Source organism: Tyto alba, unplaced genomic scaffold, assembly GCF_018691265.1.
Source record: "Tyto alba isolate M040663 unplaced genomic scaffold, T.alba_DEE_v4.0 Super-Scaffold_31, whole genome shotgun sequence".
NCBI lineage: Eukaryota > Metazoa > Chordata > Aves > Strigiformes > Tytonidae > Tyto > Tyto alba.
In genome coordinates this window covers 1,370,311-1,388,230 of record NW_024881306.1, presented here as the reverse complement: position 1 = coordinate 1,388,230, position 17,920 = coordinate 1,370,311, and the positions used below count along the sequence as shown (strand labels likewise).

General features: G+C 51.8%; 1 protein-coding gene across 1 annotated transcript; it reads left to right on the top strand.

Annotated features, from left to right (window-relative positions):
- Positions 1-8,765: 8,765 nt before the first annotated feature.
- Positions 8,766-9,551, top strand: LOC122154104 (olfactory receptor 14J1-like; the record flags this gene model as incomplete). The annotated part of the gene is made up of 2 exons (XM_042800344.1): positions 8,766-9,008; positions 9,393-9,551. Coding segments are annotated over 2 exons (402 nt in total), but the record flags the coding sequence as incomplete, so codon positions are not given.
- Between the last annotated feature and the right edge of the window lie 8,369 nt (positions 9,552-17,920).

Genomic DNA, 17,920 nt, shown 5'->3' with positions numbered 1-17,920 from the left:
AGTGTACCACCCTGCTCTGCACTCCTCTGAGGTGCCCCGAGGCATGAGGAATGGACACGGGGACCTCAGCTCAAGGAAGCACATCCCAGTGCTGCATTCTGGTGGGTTCTCAGGGGACAGTACGCTCAAAGTGAAGTGACTGTGAGACACTGTCTGTCCCATAGATGTTCATGGGATACCCAGGAATAGCTGAGGGCATCTGTGCTCATTCAGGTTCATCTCCCCACGTGCACACAATTTGCATACTCACGACTCATCTGTACAATGCAAACATGGACTCCTGACCTGGTCACTCAGTGTCCCTCCATGGAGGGATAAACAACCTCTCTGAGCTGGGGTGAGAGGCCCATGCTGGAAATGGTGGTTGTTACTGGCTGGTATGTGACGATTGCCCTGGGGCAGCTTCCCCTGGGTGTCCAGCACACACCAGCAGAGAGCAGGTCCTGCTCTGATGGTCCTTAATGTGTCTCCCAGGAGAGGCCTGGCTGTGGGAGGACACAGCTGTGTGCTCTGACCTTGCACACTCACACATGTTAGGGGTACAGCAGTGTTTTACTTTGCCCAGCACTTCCAAGCCCAGACATCCCAGCCTTTCCAGCTCTCCCCACTCCCCAGCCTTCTCCCCAGCCGAGCAGAGCAGCCCAGTCTGGTCTGGCCCCACAGCAAGGAGGAGATGGAGGTCAGTGGCAGTGTCTCTCCTGCTGTCGTGGACTGGAGATCCCCTCCCAGGAGCCTGCAGCCCCCGGGCCAGCCCCACTCCCCAGGACAGCGCAGAGTCCTTGCCCTGGGATTCCTCAGGCAGCTCCCACTGCCCCAGCCACAGGGCACCCTGCCCTCAGCTGGCACCCACAGCAAAGAATTTCTCTTTCCACGTCTCCCCTCCATGCACACGGTTTCCTGCTCTTCTCCCAGGACATTCCGCCTCTCCACAGGACCTTTCCTCAAGGTGGGCACATCTGTGCTGGCCTGGACAGCCAGTTCTGCACCCGCTTTCCATGCTCTCCACAGCCCCTGAGCTGCTGGTGCTGCTCTGCAGAGCAAGTGGGCTTGCCTGGGGTCACAGGGTGACTTTGTAGGGCTATTCTGGTCATGCTGGGAGGCAGACCCAGCTCAGGGACATCACTGCCACCGACTGCCTCCCACAGAAGCTCTTATGTGGCCATGGAGGGTGCTCAGAGGTACCCTGCCTTATTGCCAACACCACAAGATGTATTTGGGTGCTGCACTGGATTCAGGCTACAAGAGTCCACTGATGGTGGAACAAATCACTCACCAGGCTCCTTTCCCTGTGCCTGCTGTGTCCCTTGGGGGTGCAGAGCCCTCATTCAGCACTTCACACCTAGATTTAGCACTTTAGTCCTGGGCCCCCCCACCTTGAACACGTTTATGGTCAGTCACTGCTGACCTCCTGGCACATGCTGATCCTGCAGGTCCCCTGCACTCTGCTGGCAGCTCCTGATTCCTTCCAGAAAAAAAACCCTCATCTGCCATCAGCCCTATTACATGCTGTAAAGCCCCAGGCAAGTTAACTGGAGATTGTTCATCATCTATGTGGGTACTGTCCACCAACAGGTAGCACCTGAGCAAAGAAACAGTCTATTCCTTGGGCATGTTCTTCAGAACAACTTTGGAAGAAGACTCATAATCATAGCTCTCAGCATCCTCCTACTCCACGCTGCCTGGAACCTCTCCCTGCCTCGCTGCTCTGCCCTGGGTGCCTGCAGGCAGTGCCCCCAGCCCTGCTGCGCTTTGCAGAGGAGCTGCTCCTGGGCAGAGCTGTCTCTCTGCAGCGCTGCCCACTTGCCAGGAGCTCCCTCCAGCCCAGGAGCCCGGCCCAGCTCAGCAGCAGGGGACCAGCCCAAGGTGGCACTTTCTCTGTCCCCTCTGGGTTCCCTCCGGGTGTCCCTGGGGCTCCAGGGGAGTCTACTTTGAAGCAGACTGAAGTAAACTCTGATGTTCCCCTTAGATGGGGAGAGAAACTTATTTTCAGCGGTGTCATTTCTTTTATCAGGAAAAGACTTAAGTATAAAAACCATCTTTTATTGTCTTAGTAACAGACAGGGCTTCCAGACAGTGACAGGGAGGGATATCTTTTACCTGTGTTGAGGAAGTTATTGAAGGCTCAGAGCTCTTCTCAGGGCAGTGTTTTGTGGGGATGTGCAATGCCAAGGGCAGGATTATGGTTGGACACCTGCCAGGCTCTTGGGTGGAGACAAGGGGGCCATGAGGCCCCAGTGCTGTAAGGATTAGGTGTCTCCTGGTAGGCCTTGGTGACACAGCCAACAGCCAGAGCCAACAGGAGGAAGAGCTCAGCTCTTCTGGGGGCTTTCAACCTTGTCAGCTCCCTTGGCCATCTCCACCACAGGCTCTCCTATGGTGGCCTACGCCTGCACTTGTTTTCTTGAAGTCTGGGGACATCCACCATGCTTACCAGCCTTGCTCTCACTTGACCATCTTCCTACCCTTACTGATATCTCTCCATCCTCACGGGCTGTTGGTTGGAATGCAAAGCTTTGGCTAATCCAGACTCTTTCTGGGTGGCCTATTGTACTGCACTTGGAGAGACTCTTGATGTAACTCAACATAACACAAAATCCTCACGTCCAGTCTCAACTTCCAAAGCTTCACTTTGTGCCATTCTTCCTTTCTCATGTTGTTTCTCAATTTTGGGAAAAACCTCCACTATCTCTGAAACCACACTTCATCCAGTCTCAGGATAGTCTGGGTGGCCATGCTCATCCTGGTGCAGACCTGTATGCAGGTGGCCTTGTTTGTGGCCAGCATGCACTGCTATCTTGTATGGTGTCCTCGTAGTGCCCAGGCTCTTCTCCTCAGGGTCCCTGCTCAGCTACTCAGGTACAAGCCTGCCCTGATAAATGAGGAGATTATTCTTCCTCCTAATGCAGGACTGGACACTTCTCCTTGTAAACTTCAAGACGTTTCTGTTGGCCAGAATCCCAGAGTTTCTCAGGTTTCCCTGGGCTGAAGCTCCATTTGGTCAGCTGTTAGTGCCTCTGTGCAGATAGCTCACCTTGATGGTGGTGGTGTCTCTCATGTAATAACAGCCTGAGGAGTTGCAGTTGTATAGAGACTGAAACAATAAGGATCTCTCCAGAAGCTGGTTTTAGGTTCTCCAGCTGTCTGGGACCTGGATCCCCCCAGTTCCTCCACGCACAGACAAGCACGTGCACACGCAAATGTCTCTCTCCAGCACAACATCACAGAACCGCTGAGCCTGAAATGCAGTCAGCTTCCACCTCCTCTGTCCTTCTTCTTCATGCTTGGTTTCTGTTAGGAGCTCCTTTTTCATCCATGCCATCCTCCTGACACCTTTTCTTGACTTCCAGCATGTCTGTGTGGACTGTTCTGGAGTGCAAAGAGGAGATCATTAACCATCAAACAGTTCTCTGCACCCTTTCCTCTTCAGGGCTGTATCCCATGGGATTCTTCCAAGCAGGTCCTGCAGCAGGTCAAAGCCTGCTCTCCTGACGTCCTGCCCCTTGCTTTCTTCCCTTCTCTCAGCATCCTACGCTCTACTTTCTCACCCTTGATTGTTACAGCCCTGAGAAGATCTTCCTTGTTTGCAAGTATCAAGTCCTGCTGCAGGGCACCTCACCTCACTGGCTCCTCAGTCACCCTTGTCAGGAAGATGTCACCAGTGAGCTCCAAAATCCTCCTGGGTGGCTTGCACTTCTTTAGCAGAGGCAGTTGGGACAGTTTCAGTCTGCCATGAGGTCCAGGGCCTGCAGACATGAAGCTCCTTCCAATTGTCTGAAGAAGGCCTCATCTACCTGATCAAGAGGTCTGGAGCAGAAATCCACCCATCCTCCCACAATGCTGCCCATGTTGTTCTGCCCTCTGATCCTGGCCTATCAGCTCTCATCTAACTCACTGTTAGTCCCCAGGAAGAGCTCCATGCATTCCTGCTGCTCTCTCACACCAAGGGCAACCTCCCCTCCAGGTCCAGACCTGTGGCCTTATCAGTACCTGACTGCAAGACCCCACATTTTCTCCAGGTGCTGCTTTGGGCCACTTTCTCCCTTGAGCAACCAACTCACAGATCCTCTGGGCTCACCAGGGTCTAGTCCAGACATAGGGTCTCAAAATACCTGGCTCCCAGGACTCTCCTACTTGCTGGTTAAGCTGGTTTGATGTACACTAGTGGTTCCACCCACTGACATACCCACCAACATGACACATGCACACAGCCTGATCTCTCCAGTTGCTGGCCCTGAAGGTGCCTGAGCCCCTTTGACTCGTGCTTCCCACTCCAGGGATGGGCCCTTGGACCTCTATCCATACCAAGAGCAGACATCTCCTCACCCCAGAAAGTTGTGGTGGATGGAATTTCATAAGAAGACAGGACAGACTGGAGTCATCAGTTCCATGGTACGCCTAAAACAGTATACTGACCAGCCACATGTGACCAGCTCCTTTCATCTCCATTTCCCCCTGTTTTCCGATGCTTCTTTCTCCCCAAACCACCTTGGTCCTTCCCTTTCCCTGCCTTTGGTTCTTTCCTAGGCATGCCACAGCAAGCCTGGCACAATCCCCAGTGCTCTCTCTGGCATCCCATAAAGACTCTCAGACCCCCAGAGGCAGAAACCCCCACCCTCAGTCGGCAAGGTCACCCTGGGAGGCTCCTCCGATTGACCCACTTGTTAAATGTCACACCCAGATATTTTGGACCTCTCTGTGAACAAGTATTTTTCACTTTGGGTTTTAAATTGTTTCTCTGAAAACAGGGTGATTCTGGTCCTAAGAAATTGAAATTATTTTCGTTTGTGGAATTGTTGGAGATTAGGTCAGATAAACATGTCCATGTGGGGTATATGTGAAAAGGAGCACAGTTTGTCTGACCATGACCCAGTCCTGATGACATCAACTCCACGAGGCATTTACTGGCACTGATGACACATGATAAGGACCGTAACACGCATCTACCCTGATCACCTGGTAAGTCCTCTTCCATCCCGTCCACCTCCGTTTCTGTTATCCCTTCCTCAAAGGCTGTGTCACGTACACAAGACCCAATGAAAAAGATTTTAAAGAGTCGGAAGTGCAAGCCAGGCCGACAATAACCATTTTTCAGTGGTTAAAACATGCTCAATATGTCAAGCAGCAGTCATACCCTGAGATTAAAGACACCCTGGAGTATTTGAGGGCACATCATAGGAAGGATGACCAGGCACCTGTATTTGGTTTACATGGCAAGGTTTTTTGTTAGCAGCAGGGAGAGGGGCATGCAGGGGTGACTTCTGTGAGAAGATGCCAGAAGCTGCCCCATCCTGTCAGATGTGGGGTGCATGGGGTGAGCTGAGTCCTGCTTGAGCCCAAGGGCTTCCAGCTCTGGATGAGATGCCCACATTGCCTCAACCAAATTCCTGCCCTGCACAGGGGAAACAAATTCCTTCTTTATCCCTCCCTATGCATCCTTTTTTTGGTTTCGGACAGGAAAATTCCATTTTCCAGACAGACGCATTAACAGCTTTATCAGGCCAGACCATGTTGGAATCAGTCTCTCTCCACTGTTGGGAGAGGTACATTGGTGATTACTTCAGCTGACTTCAGAGAACATTCCCCAGGGGTAGCCCCGCTGCCTTTCGGGAGCTGTCAGCCCTCGAGCACCAGGGATCTTGCGAGGGACAGCAGCGGGGTAGAGAAAGTGGTGACTTGGGCTGGGCCGGGCTCCAGGGGCAGGAGGAGCTGATGGCAAGCGGGAAGCACTGGAGAGAGACAGCTCTGCCCGGGAGCAGCATCTCTGCGGAGCACGGCAGGGCTGAGGGCACTGCCCACGGGTGACAAGGGGAGAGGAGAGAAGTGAGAGGGATGTAAGACAGTGTGGAGTGGGAGGATGCTGAGAGTTCACTGGGGGACAAATCATCACAGCTCCTAACACGGTAAGTCTCTGGCTGCAGGTGGATACTGGTAGAGTCTCTGGGAGGGTCCTTCTAGAGCTGGCACATGCCAGGGCTGATGCTCTCTGGAGCAGTGATTATCTGCCGAACGGTCGGGGGGACGGGGCATGTCATCTCCCTTTTCCTGGGGACGGCTGCAGGAGCGTGAAGCTGGGTGTGCAGCCAGGGGCACCCCGGGCTGTCCTTCATCACAATCACCCCTGGTAGGGCAGGGTCATTGTGCTGTTGAGGGGGTGAGGCGTGGGTCAGGGCTGCCCACAGCTCCTGCTGACAGGCTGGACAGCTCTGGGGGGGAAACTTGCAAGAGAGAAAAAAGGGAGGCTTCAGCTGCAAGGGAAGGAGCCTGTGCTTTCAGTTTTCTACTCTGGGTTGCCTGGGTGAGCAGTGAGAGATGGGAATGACTCTCACTGGTTTGGAGAAGGTACTGACAATGCAGATCTGTTTCACTGAGAGGTGAATGAGTCTGGGAGCATCAGAGCAATCTCCCACAGCTTACAGATCACCAGCATCACCAGCAGCAGGCTTGGCAGGTTTTTCTCTGCCATTCCTACCTGAATTTTGAAGCAGAGAGAAGGTCCTGGGCAGTGCCCTGCCCCAGGAGGTGTCTGCAGGGCAGAGATGAGCACGCAGCAGCAGAGATGGGGTCTGTGCATGCAGGAGATGGGAACTGAGAAACCAGGCTGCCAGCAGGCACAGCTCCAGGCAGCAGAGACGTGGGCAGGGGATCTACTGGCACCTCTAGCCATGCCCTGCAGCGCAGGTCCCTTCCCCTGATGTTGGAAAATGGGTGAAGAAAAAACAGTTGTTTAGGTTAGCGTAAGAACTTAAGCAATCAAACACCTGCAACACGTTGTCTGTTGCACAGTGGTCCTTCAGCTAGGCAACTGTGATAAACACCTCATGGGGAATGCCTAAATGGAGAGGCTCTGTGTGTAAATTGGCAGACTCCTAATGAGAAGCCCTTGTCCTTGGAGATTAAGGTGCTCTGAAAAAGAATGAACTAGCTGAAGCTAGTTTGGAGATAAGAAGTGCATACATAAACCAATGAAGTCCAATTCTAATATGTAGGAAATGTTCAAGAAGAGCTTCTCTCCAAACACCACCACAGACTGCTAGAGACCACCAATGACCTCCATGGAAGTCCCTCGGAGACCTAAACTGCATGCCTAATAACTATGTATATATGATAATGAGTTTTAGGAAATTTGATGAATATGTATGTAAAAGAGGGATATGAGCTTTGGCTACTGTAATGTATGGTTTACATGTCAGGTGGAATGATTCCCTCATGTCCCCAGCCACATAAAGTAATGCCTGCTCATTAATGCTAAACCCAGCACTAAGGAGTTTTCATTCCCGATTTCTGTGACACTGACATCTCTCCCCTTCTCTCTCCCACCCAGAAGAGCCTCTGCCCTCACAGCCATGGAGTCCAGGCCACCAGCAGCCTCCTCGCCCCGCTGAGTTCCAAGAAGAGGTGAAGGGCATCTCTCCTGCCCCGTGCCCGTGCAGCACAGGGGCTGAGGGTGACTGCCCTGCGGTGTCACCGGCTGGGAGGTGGCGGGCAGAGCTGGGACAGGGGAAGGCTGTCCCGAGTGCCTGGCTGTCTCTCTTCTGGACTCTCCCAGCTGGGCCATTACGGTGCATCTCGTGGGTCCTCCCACGCAGACGTGTCCGTGGGAACCCAGTGTCCCAGCTCTCCTTGAAGCTGTGGGGCTCTGGGCTGTGCAGCCCGTGCGGGTGGGGACTGAGCTGACTTCAGGAGATGCCACCATGAGGACACTTGGTGACTCCTCGGGGTGTCCTCCCAAGCTGGGAGCTGCCCTGCAGACTGCAAATCTCTCCCCCAGCATTTGTGTGTAAAACTCAATGGGGAAACCCCGAGAAGCTACAAGCAGGGAAAGGGTGATTGGTTGGGAAAATTAACTGTGCCCTTGACAAGGAGTGGGGTGCTGAGACCTTGTGAAGGTGCCTGGTGGCAGGGTGAAATACTTAGTGATCTGCAGTGGATCCCTCTGCTCTCAGTGGGGTCTGATTGCTTCTCCGGGTACCTCAGGAGTGCAATCCCCCCTCCATTTCAAGGGGCAGACACAGGGCAGCTGGGAACAAGACAAATGGACAGACCAGCTCACCTGCCCCTCTGCTAAGCCACAGTAAATCCTTTTGCCTCCCAGGACTTGCGGCTGCTCTTCCTGAGCGCAGCAGAGATGCTCAGCATTTCTGCCTTCAGAAAATACTCCCTAAAGGAGATGGGGCTGGGGTGAGTTATTCTGGTGGAAAGGAATAACTTTATGAAAGAAAAAACACACAAAAAAAAAGCCTGTTTCAGTCAAGTTTGCTTGGTATTTGGGATGGAGATGCTGTCAAGCCCTTTGATGATGAGAGGGAATTCACCTGAGAAAATCTATCAGACCTGGTCCCTACGTGCCCCCTGCTCTCAGGCAGACCCTGGCCTAGAGCATGTCCAACACATCTGGGAGCCCACGGGCCCTGCTCTTCACAGCACCCCCAGCCAGCACAAACCAGAGCAATAGCCAGGGAGCTGCACAAAGGTCCTGCCAAGCAGGAAAAAGTAAGGGGGGTGTGGCTGAGGGAGCATGAATATTTGAGGGATGTCTTTGCACAGATAAGTCTGTCCTCACTTGTCACTGTCTTTTCCTTCTGGTACAGGACCCCTGGGTTCATATGGAGACCATGTCCAACAGCAGCTCCATCACCCACTTCCTCCTCCTGGCATTTGCAGACAGACGGGAGCTGCAGCTCTTGCACTTCTGGCTCTTCCTGGGCATCTACCTGGCTGCCCTCCTGGGCAACGGCCTCATCATCACAGCCATCACCTGCGACCACCACCTCCACACCCCCATGTACTTCTTCCTCCTCAACCTCTCCCTCCTCGACCTGGGCTCCATCTCAAACACTCTCCCCAATTCCATGGCCAATTCCTTACAGGATAACAGGGCTATCTCCTACCAAAGCTGCGCTGTCCAGGTCTTTTTCTTTGCATTTTTCCTTGGAGGAGAGTGTGCTCTTCTCACAATCATGGCCTATGACCGCTACGTTGCCATCTGCCAACCCCTGCACTACAGGACCCTCCTGGGCAGCAGAGCTTGTGTCCACATGGCAGCAGCTGCCTGGGGCACTGGGTTCCTCAATTCTCTCCTGCACACTGTAAATACTTTTTCTGTACCACTCTGCCACGGCAATGTGGTGGACCAGTTCTTCTGTGAAATTCCCCAGATCCTCAAGCTCTCCTGTTCAGACTCAGGCTATCTTAGGGAAGTTGGGTTTCTTGTGGCTAGTATATTTGTAGTCTTTGCTTGTTTTATTTTCATTGTGCTGTCCTATGTGCAGATCTTCAGGGCCGTGCTGAGGATCCCCTCTGAGCAGGGACAGCACAAAGCCTTTTTCACGTGTCTCCCTCACCTGGCCGTGGTCACTCTGTTCATCAGCACTTCATTTTTTGCCTACCTGAAGCCCCCTGCTATCTCTTCTCCAGCCCTGGACCTGGTGGTGGCTGTTCTGTACTCAGTGGTACCTCCAACTTTGAACCCCTTCATCTACAGCATGAGGAACAGGGAGCTCAAGGATGCGGTGAAGGAATTGATCCAACGCACCTTGTTCCACCAGCAGTAACCTGCCTCACCTATTCTGCAGATTACTTGCAACTTTGATTAGGTCAGACTTCTGTTTTATATTTCCCTTGTAATAATTGTCGTAAGAGGTAACTGCTTGGCTTCATTCTACTTCTCTAGAGGCTTCATCTGTTGTGTCTGACCCTTTCACAAATGCCTTGAACACTCTACCTAATCCAGCCGACATGATAACATCTCAGCAATAAAAGGGGTCTCCTGCGTGCAGTGCCTGAAGGCTGGGCTGTCCTAAGAATGATGCTGCCAAAAATAAGCACAAAGAATTGGACTTTTAAAAATGTCTTTTCTCAATCTTTTCTCCCTGTATTAGAGGTGGTAAAATTGTGGCAACTCTGAGATTTACTGGACAGCAAGTGGTGCTTTTAAAGACTATTCCTGGTGTCCAGGTGCTGTGTAGATGCTGCAGGAGCCCTCCATTACCTCTTAGGTAGCCACATATATAGCAGGGCTGATGGCATATAGTGTTCCCTGTGGAAAGGATTCTGGAGTGGTCAGGAAAGAAAAGACACTCTCTGTGTGCCCTGGGGTGGGCAGTGAATGGACACTCAGAAGATGAGACACCCCTCAAAGGTGAAACTCATCCAGAGTAAAGCATTAATCCAGACACCCACAAGCCATGACCCTGCAGTTCAGTGTGATCCAGCGAAAATGATCAGGCACAGGGGAAGGAGACTGGAGAAATGTGGAAGCTGCCCGAGGAGCCCCAGGGCAGGGGGTCTCCTGCTGTCCTGGGCAGCAGGGCTGGTGGGGAGGCAGAAGGGGAACAAAGGCAGCCAGGGCTGAGGGTCACTTGCAACATGAATGCAGGACAGACAGAGAGTGCCTGGCCTCTGTTTCCTTACGCCCTTTGGACCAGCTCAAATAGTGGGAACACTGAGGATGCTGCCATCCCTCCCTGGGATGCTCCCTGGGGCTTCTGTGCCCTTCAGAAGGGTTGGAGCTGTGGGGTGAGTGCCCAAGTCCCAGCCCACTCCTGACCTCTCCCCTGGCTCAGTCAGACAGAGCTTTTTGATCAGGTCGTCAGCCGAAGGACAAGGCAAAACATGTAGCACTGACCTGCCTGCCACAATGGTCTTACAGGTAGCTGTGAGATCCCTCACAAGTATGGGGAATTGGATGTCCCCCCCACCACCTGAATTTTTGGTGTCACACCTCAAAAAGCAGTTTGCATTTCACAGGCCCATTGTCTGTTTCTTCTCCTTCAGGTGGTTCTTCCTGGGGATCCCCTTTGGGTCTTTTCCTCTTTGTTCTGACGCACATGGCCTTCCCAAGTTGGCATTTTGCCCTGGTTTTCCATTTTTGTAGCCCACATGGACTGTGTCTTCCTGCACAGTTCAAATCCCAGACCTGGCCCTAGTAACCCTGCATGGCTGGTCTGGGATGTGGGGGCCTCCCAGTCTGGCTCACTGGGCTGGACCCCTCTTTACACGTGACAGGATTTGTTATGGGGGCCCCTTGGAGTGTGACACAGTGGGAGAGTCCTCCTCTCTCCTTGCATCTCTGGTCTCTATGTGAAACATTCTAACTCAATTCTAACTCTATTTTCCTTTGTGGGTTTCCTCCATGCAGTAATTAGTAAGGTGAACCTCACCATCAATCTTACTGAACCTTATCAAGCCCCTGTCAAAACTTTGTTCAGTTCCATCACACTTATGGAACTCTGTCTATTTAGTACTTTACCTCAATAAAACATATTGCTGATTCCCTCTTTTGAATGAGGTGCATTCTGCTCTTCTCCAACACCATGGAGGGCCAAGGTCCTTCTTTTCCACTCTCTCCTAGTAGGACCCCTAGGAGGAAGAACATTTCTCTGTGTTCATTGCTTAAAAGAATGGTGAAGGAAGTTCAGCAAGGTGAACCACGGAGGTGTGTGTTTCTGAGTGCATTAATATTCCCTAAATGTGCTCTGTGCCTTCTGGCAGTTGAGAAATGCCTTCTTCCCGAGGGCAACATTGCTGATGCTTACAGAACCCCTTCTGACTATGCAGATGAGGTGCTCCACATGTGTGCTTCTCTCATAGCGTGCATTTGAAGGCAGAGGCCAGATAGCCAAAAATGAATATTGTACTGGCAATGAGCCTTTCCAAGGTTGTTATGAGCCAGCCTGGGAATGCAGGGAAGCATAAAGGTTCTGTGGTCCCCTTGGGTTAAAGTGAAATGACACCAAATGACTGGTTAAAATGTTTTACTTGCAGTAGAAACAACTTAAACTTGGAAAAGAATAGCAAGCCCTGTGGCTTCTTATTAATAAACCTGTAAGGAAGAAAAGAAAGGAAGAAAAGGAAAAGGGAGAGAGAGAAAGAGAGTCGAAGTATGTGGATCACCACCCCAAGTTCCAGCATTGTCTCAGGTCTGGTAATCTTGAGTGGTAGGTGCACCCCCAGCAAAGTTTTCTGTTGCCTTTTAAGTTCATTTTCTCTGCTGATGTTTATACTAGACAAGGAGAGGCAGGTTCTCCTCCAACTCATTTCCATGAGAGATGAGGAAAAGGTGGAGCATGGTTTCTGTGTGTGCTTGGAAGGGGGGATGGGTTGCATTAACCATTTTGACCAGTTGAGTCGGTGCTCATGCTCTCCCCCTCCCACCTTTACTTTTCCCCCAATTTTTGCTCCTTGGGCAATTATCCAGCCTTTAGCTGCATCTGGGGCAGGATGTTTCACTCTTTTCCATATTTTAGCTCTTCTTCAAGTGTATAGTCATTAGCAAGGCCCACATCATTTATCAAGCTCCTAAGTTAAAGCCTAGGCATTGACTCAAACATATGGTTCGACTCAGTCTCCCTGCTTTGAGTCTCCTCTGGAGAACTTGGCAATACAACAGCAAAGCAGTGAAGCTGTGCACCCTTCGATATACTCTGTGCTTCCCTGGGCAGATAGTTTGTTCCTTAGACTAAGCACAAAGGCATATATTCCATAAACTCATTTCAATCAGAGACAAGGAAAAGGTGAAACGTGGGTTCTGTGTGTGCGTTGAGGGGGGATCAGGTGCACCTACCCCCTTGTCAATTGAGTCAGTGGTTGTGCTCGCCCCAGCACCTTTGATTTTTTCCTCAGTTTTTGCTTAGGTCCTTCTGGTGCTGGTTCTTTCTCTCTCTTATCAGTCCTTTAACCTGAACATATGGTTTCACTCTGTTTCCCTTCATTGAGGCTTATCTAAGGAATTTAGCAATACAACCATGAGGGAGAGGAGCTGTGCACCCTTCGATACACTCCGTGCTTCCTTGGGCGGTGTTCCTTAGACTGATCACAACGGCCAAATCTTGTCAAATTCTTCTGTGTTGATGACTGTTTGAGGCATCAGTTCTTTCAGTTTCTTACACATGGCTGCCTGCAAAACCCTAAGTGGGGCTCACCTAGGGTCGGGTGGTGGTGAGAGGCTGCCACTGCTGGAGGAAGAACCATGGGCGGCTGCCACGGGGTCTGTGCTGGGCAGACATTTCCCCACCCTGAACAACCACCCTGGTCCACACAGTGCCTGCACCATGGGGCTGTGGGGCCATGTGGGGCAGCAGGACTTGGCCAGCCCAGCTGAGGAGGTCCTCCCTGCTCTGCCCACTGCCACCCATCGGCACTGCCACAGCCTCTCTGTGCTGGGCGATGAGGTTTCTGTGGGTTCCCTTCTGTGAGCTGCGTGGGCACCCACAGGGTGTGTCTCTGCTTGGAGCTGGTCACCTTGGCCTGCCCTGCACGGTCCTGGCAAGGCTTGGCCTTGGAGATGGGCAGTGATAGTCCTCAGCCCATGGCATGAGTGCCAGCCTAGGAATGACTCCTGCAGAAGAGCTCACACTGCGCTGGGGGCATGGGTGAGCCCTTCAAGATGTCCTCACACCAGGATTCTTCTTGGTACAAAGGGGAACCATGGCAGCCTGAAGTGGTTTCTGCTGGATGGAAGCTGTGAGGGTTGCACAAGCACTCACAGGTAGAAGGAAGATTTTTTAAAAGGAAAAATTTATTGGGCTCTAATGCCTTCAGTGCAGTGGGGGTGCATACAGGCACAACTCTGATACCCAACTCCACCACCGTTATGACCAAAGAAGAAAACAGCTTCATACTGACCCTCAGACCTGATGTGCCATAGCTCCTGCCTAAGTTGGTCTCCAAGCCCGTTCTCAGAGAACTCGTGCTAGATCCAGTGCACTGGACCTCATCTCAATGAATTTAGAACATGTCTACTGACTAATATCCCACCATCTCCCCTGGCCATTGCTCTGCTGTTCAGCTCTGAGGGATTTCTCCAAAAAACCCAACCCTCAAAACCAAACAGCCCACTTAGCCTCTCCTAGTACACAATGTGCTCCAGGCCCCAACCATCTTTCCAGCCTCTGCTGGACTATTCACAGCCTGTCAAGGTCTTTCTTGTGCTGGGGAGACCCACACTGCACACAGCAATCCTACTGGGGTCCATGAATAAGGGAGAAGAGTCACTTCCCTTTCCCTGCTGGCTGTGATTTTGCTAATCCAGACCTTGATGAGTTTGGCCTGCCTCTTCCCAAGGGCACACTGCTCCCTCCTGTCCCACTTGTGCACCCAGACTCCCCGGTCCTTTTCTGCAGAGCTGCTCTCCCCAGCCTGGCCTCTTGTCTGGAGTTGTCTTAGCACAGTGGCAGGATGAACACAGGCATTTGTCTTCAGCTTTGTGCGGGTCCCAGGCAGCCCTTCTCACTGAGGGCTACTGCATCCACCTCTCTCCTCATCCAAAGGGCCCATCATCTCATTGTAAATGGTATTCAGGTTGGCCAGGCACAGTTTGCCCTTGTACAGTTTTTACTGGCAGTTCCAAATCCCCTTCTTGTCCTTCAGGTGCTTGGAAATGGCTTCCAGGAAGATTGGCTCCATCACTTTCCCAGGGACAGATGTGAGGCTGAGCAGCCTGTAGCTCCCTCATCTTCCTTTCTGCTCTTCATGAAGATGGGTGGCATGTTTGCCTTTTCCCAGGCATCAGGATCCTCCCTGACTGCCATGGCCTTTCCAGGGTGACAGAAGCAGCCACACACTGACCTTGGCCAGCACCCTCAGCACCCTTGGCTGAAACTCACCCCATAGAGGACCCACAGAGGCATGTATGGCCAACCAGCTTGCTGAAAATCTCTTCACAGATTCTTGGTCACTAGGCCCAGTCCTTCACTGATTTTTGGGCCCGCTTTTCTTTTTTTTTTTGGGCCTTGCTCTGGCTGCCAACACTGAAGTCCCTTTTGCTACCTTCTGCATCCCTTGCCAGTTTGAGCACCAGTTGAGCTCTGCCTTTCCTAGCTCCATCCCTGCATGTACAGACACTGTCTCTGTGCTCCCTCCAGGCAGCTTGAACCCCTTCAGCCCTCTGTGCATCTCCACCCCGTCCCACAGGCAGGCTGGTGGCAAGAGGGTGGCATCTGGGGACAGCACAGCAGTGCTGGGAGCAGGGGCACCAACAAGGAAAGGGGGGGTGTGAGCCATGCCCTGGGCTGCACACAGGGGCACGGGGTGGCTGGTGCCTCGGTGGTTGGCCAGGCTGTATGGGCTTGGGGTGGATGCCAGCTTGAGAGTAGGAGCACTGGGATTTCCATGGAATTCCAGTGAAAATGTGGCTGCAGCGAAAGCAAGTGGGCAGGTTCTGGCACAGGCAACTGCAGTGGCAAGAGTGGACAAGAAAGTGTGCTGGCCTCCTGCCATGGTTGCTCAACTTCATCCATAAAAAGCCCACATAGTTTTTGCATTTCATCAGGTTTGGCCTTGAAGATGAAACAGTTGTGCAAGGCCCCTTTGTTCTACAGGGCAGTTTCCCAAGAAATCCAGCCCAGGAACTTCCTGAGCAAGACAAAAATTTCTCCCTTGTGCTCCAAGGCTCTGATTCTGGGTTTTGTCCTGCACACCTCTCTTGGGAGTTTAAACCCCACCATCTCCTGGTCACTGCAGCCATGTGACACCGACCCTCAGTGGAAAAGCTCACGTGCCCATGGTTACAAGTTCCTGGTGCTCTGTCTCAAATATTTGCTCCAGAATGACACGACAGGACACATCAAGCCTCTCATCTTGCTGCACCCATGCCTGGAGGAACAGAGAAGTGACAGGGTTTGACTGTCTTCTTTTCAGTGCTGAGGCAGGATTTGGGGAAGTGCAGTGCTTCCCCCTGCATCAGCTCCTTCATCTCACTGAGAGGTGGGGCTACAACATCTGCTGGGCAACCAGCCCAGGTTCTGGATGCCACCAGTCTTCTCTGGGGACATGCTTCTTTTAGCCACCAGCCATTGCTGGGTCCTGCTCCACCTGCTGCCAACCCAAGGGCAGCTTCATCGTCCTTCTGGCCTTTGGCAACTTCTGCTCCACGTGGCTTCCTGCTCCTCCGGGCAGCTCTTCTTGCCTGGATGAGAGCCACTCGCAGCTGATCAAGAGCCTCCAGAACAGTGGCTGTAGGGGAGAGGGAAGGTGGGCATGAAGGGTTGCACTGGCCTTTCGCCACCAGGAATTGTCTCCTTTGTATCATCCCTTAGGAAGCCCTGCCAAAGCATCTCCCAAATTCAGTGCTGGCAGGAGGATCTCCTATAGACACCTCTGGTCTGAGCCTCCTCCAGACGTCTGCACCCCTGAGCTGGATGCTCTGCCTGGCACGGGAGGATCAGGCCACTCTCCTTGTACCCACACCATCTCCACCTTGGGAAAGAAACACCTCTAAGATTTGAAGACACACTTCAGGCCTACCCATTGCTCCCAACCCCCACTTCTCTGGATATCCAGAATGACCTGAGGGGTGCTTGGGCTCCTCTTTAATAGGACATAACCAGAGTCTTCACATTTGTCTCAGGACAACAAATGGCACCATCCAGACCCCAAACTCACCTGCTACAGGTCCTGTACTGCACAGTGGTGACTGGTGTCAGGACCAACTGCCACTCCCAGCTGTACCACTCAGGACTGTGGTCACACCATCAGATGACATTTGGGGCACCAAAAAGGAATATTGTGGTTTACCCCCAGCTGACAGCTAAACACCATGCAGCCACTCACTCACTGTCCCCACATCTCCCCTGGTGGGATGTGGAGAGGAATCAGAAAAAAAAATAAAAACAGCAAAAAATCCTCATGGGTTGAGGTGAGAAGAATTTAATAATTGAAACAGGATGTAGTAATAATAATAATAATAATAATATTAATAATAATAATAGAAATAATTGTAATAATTGTAATGAAAAGGAAGATAACAAAAAGAGAGAGGAATAAAACCAAAGAAAAAGACAAGGGGTGTCCAGTGCAATTGCTCTGTACCCACTGATCCATGCCCAGCTGGTCCCCCCAAGCAGTGATCCACATCTCCTGGCCAACCCACTGCCTTCCTCCCTCCTCTTTATATACAGGTCCTGATGTCCTGTGGTATCAAATAGCACTCTGGCTAGTTTGGCTCAGATATCCTGGCCATGCTCTCTCTCAGATTGTTCTGTCTCCCCTCCCTGGCAGCGTGGGAAACTGAACAATCCTCGACTTAGGATAAGCCCTGCTCAACAACAACTAAAACATCCGTCTGTTCTCAACATTGTTCTCACCCTAAACCCAAAGCACAGCACTGTACCAGCTGCTAGGAAGAAAATTAACTCTGTCCCAGCTGAAATCAGGACTTTGCAGATTGCCTTTCTTGGTAAGCCTGGCTCCTTGTAACCCTTTTTGTCAAATAGGCAAGTTCTTATGGGCCCCACTGCCCTCTGCATCTGACATGCACACCAGCTGATTGGATCATTTGGCCTCTGTGACCAAAGGCCATGGGTCATGCTCATGATCCAGGCCTTTTGCAAGCACCAGTTTCCTTCCTGTTGTTCTTTGCAGTCACGTGAACTAGGATCGGAAATGTCAGGCTGTGCTCTGCCTGTTGTGACAAACTGCTCAGCCGTCATCACCATTTGCCTTCAACCAAAAAGACTTTTCAGCGTGCACAACATTCTTGTCAGGGTGGCTTCTGCATCCATGCCTCCGCTGCCTGCTCGCAGGAGTTTGCTGCAAGTTTTGGAAAGCAGCAAATGCTACTTTTTGTTGCTCCTATCCCCAAACTTGATGTTGTTGTTGCCCAATAAGGTGTGGTACTGACCTTCTGAGGCACATAGATTTAGGTCAACCTCGCTGCTCGTTGTCTTCCTGTGAAGTTCAGTGTGACTGAGGATGAGCTAGCTCATCATTACAATGGTGCTTTCCACCTTCGTCATCACTTCCATTAAATGAGCATTTCTTTTTCTTACCCATACTGCCATACATCCACTCAAGTTATTGTCTTCTCAGAGGAACCATCTGCACCCATGCCTTAAATGCTGATGTGCTGGAGCTTCAGTGCACAGAGACCTTGAGATACTTGTGGCTTTGGCCAGCAGGAACCTCAAGTTGTACAAGGAGAAGG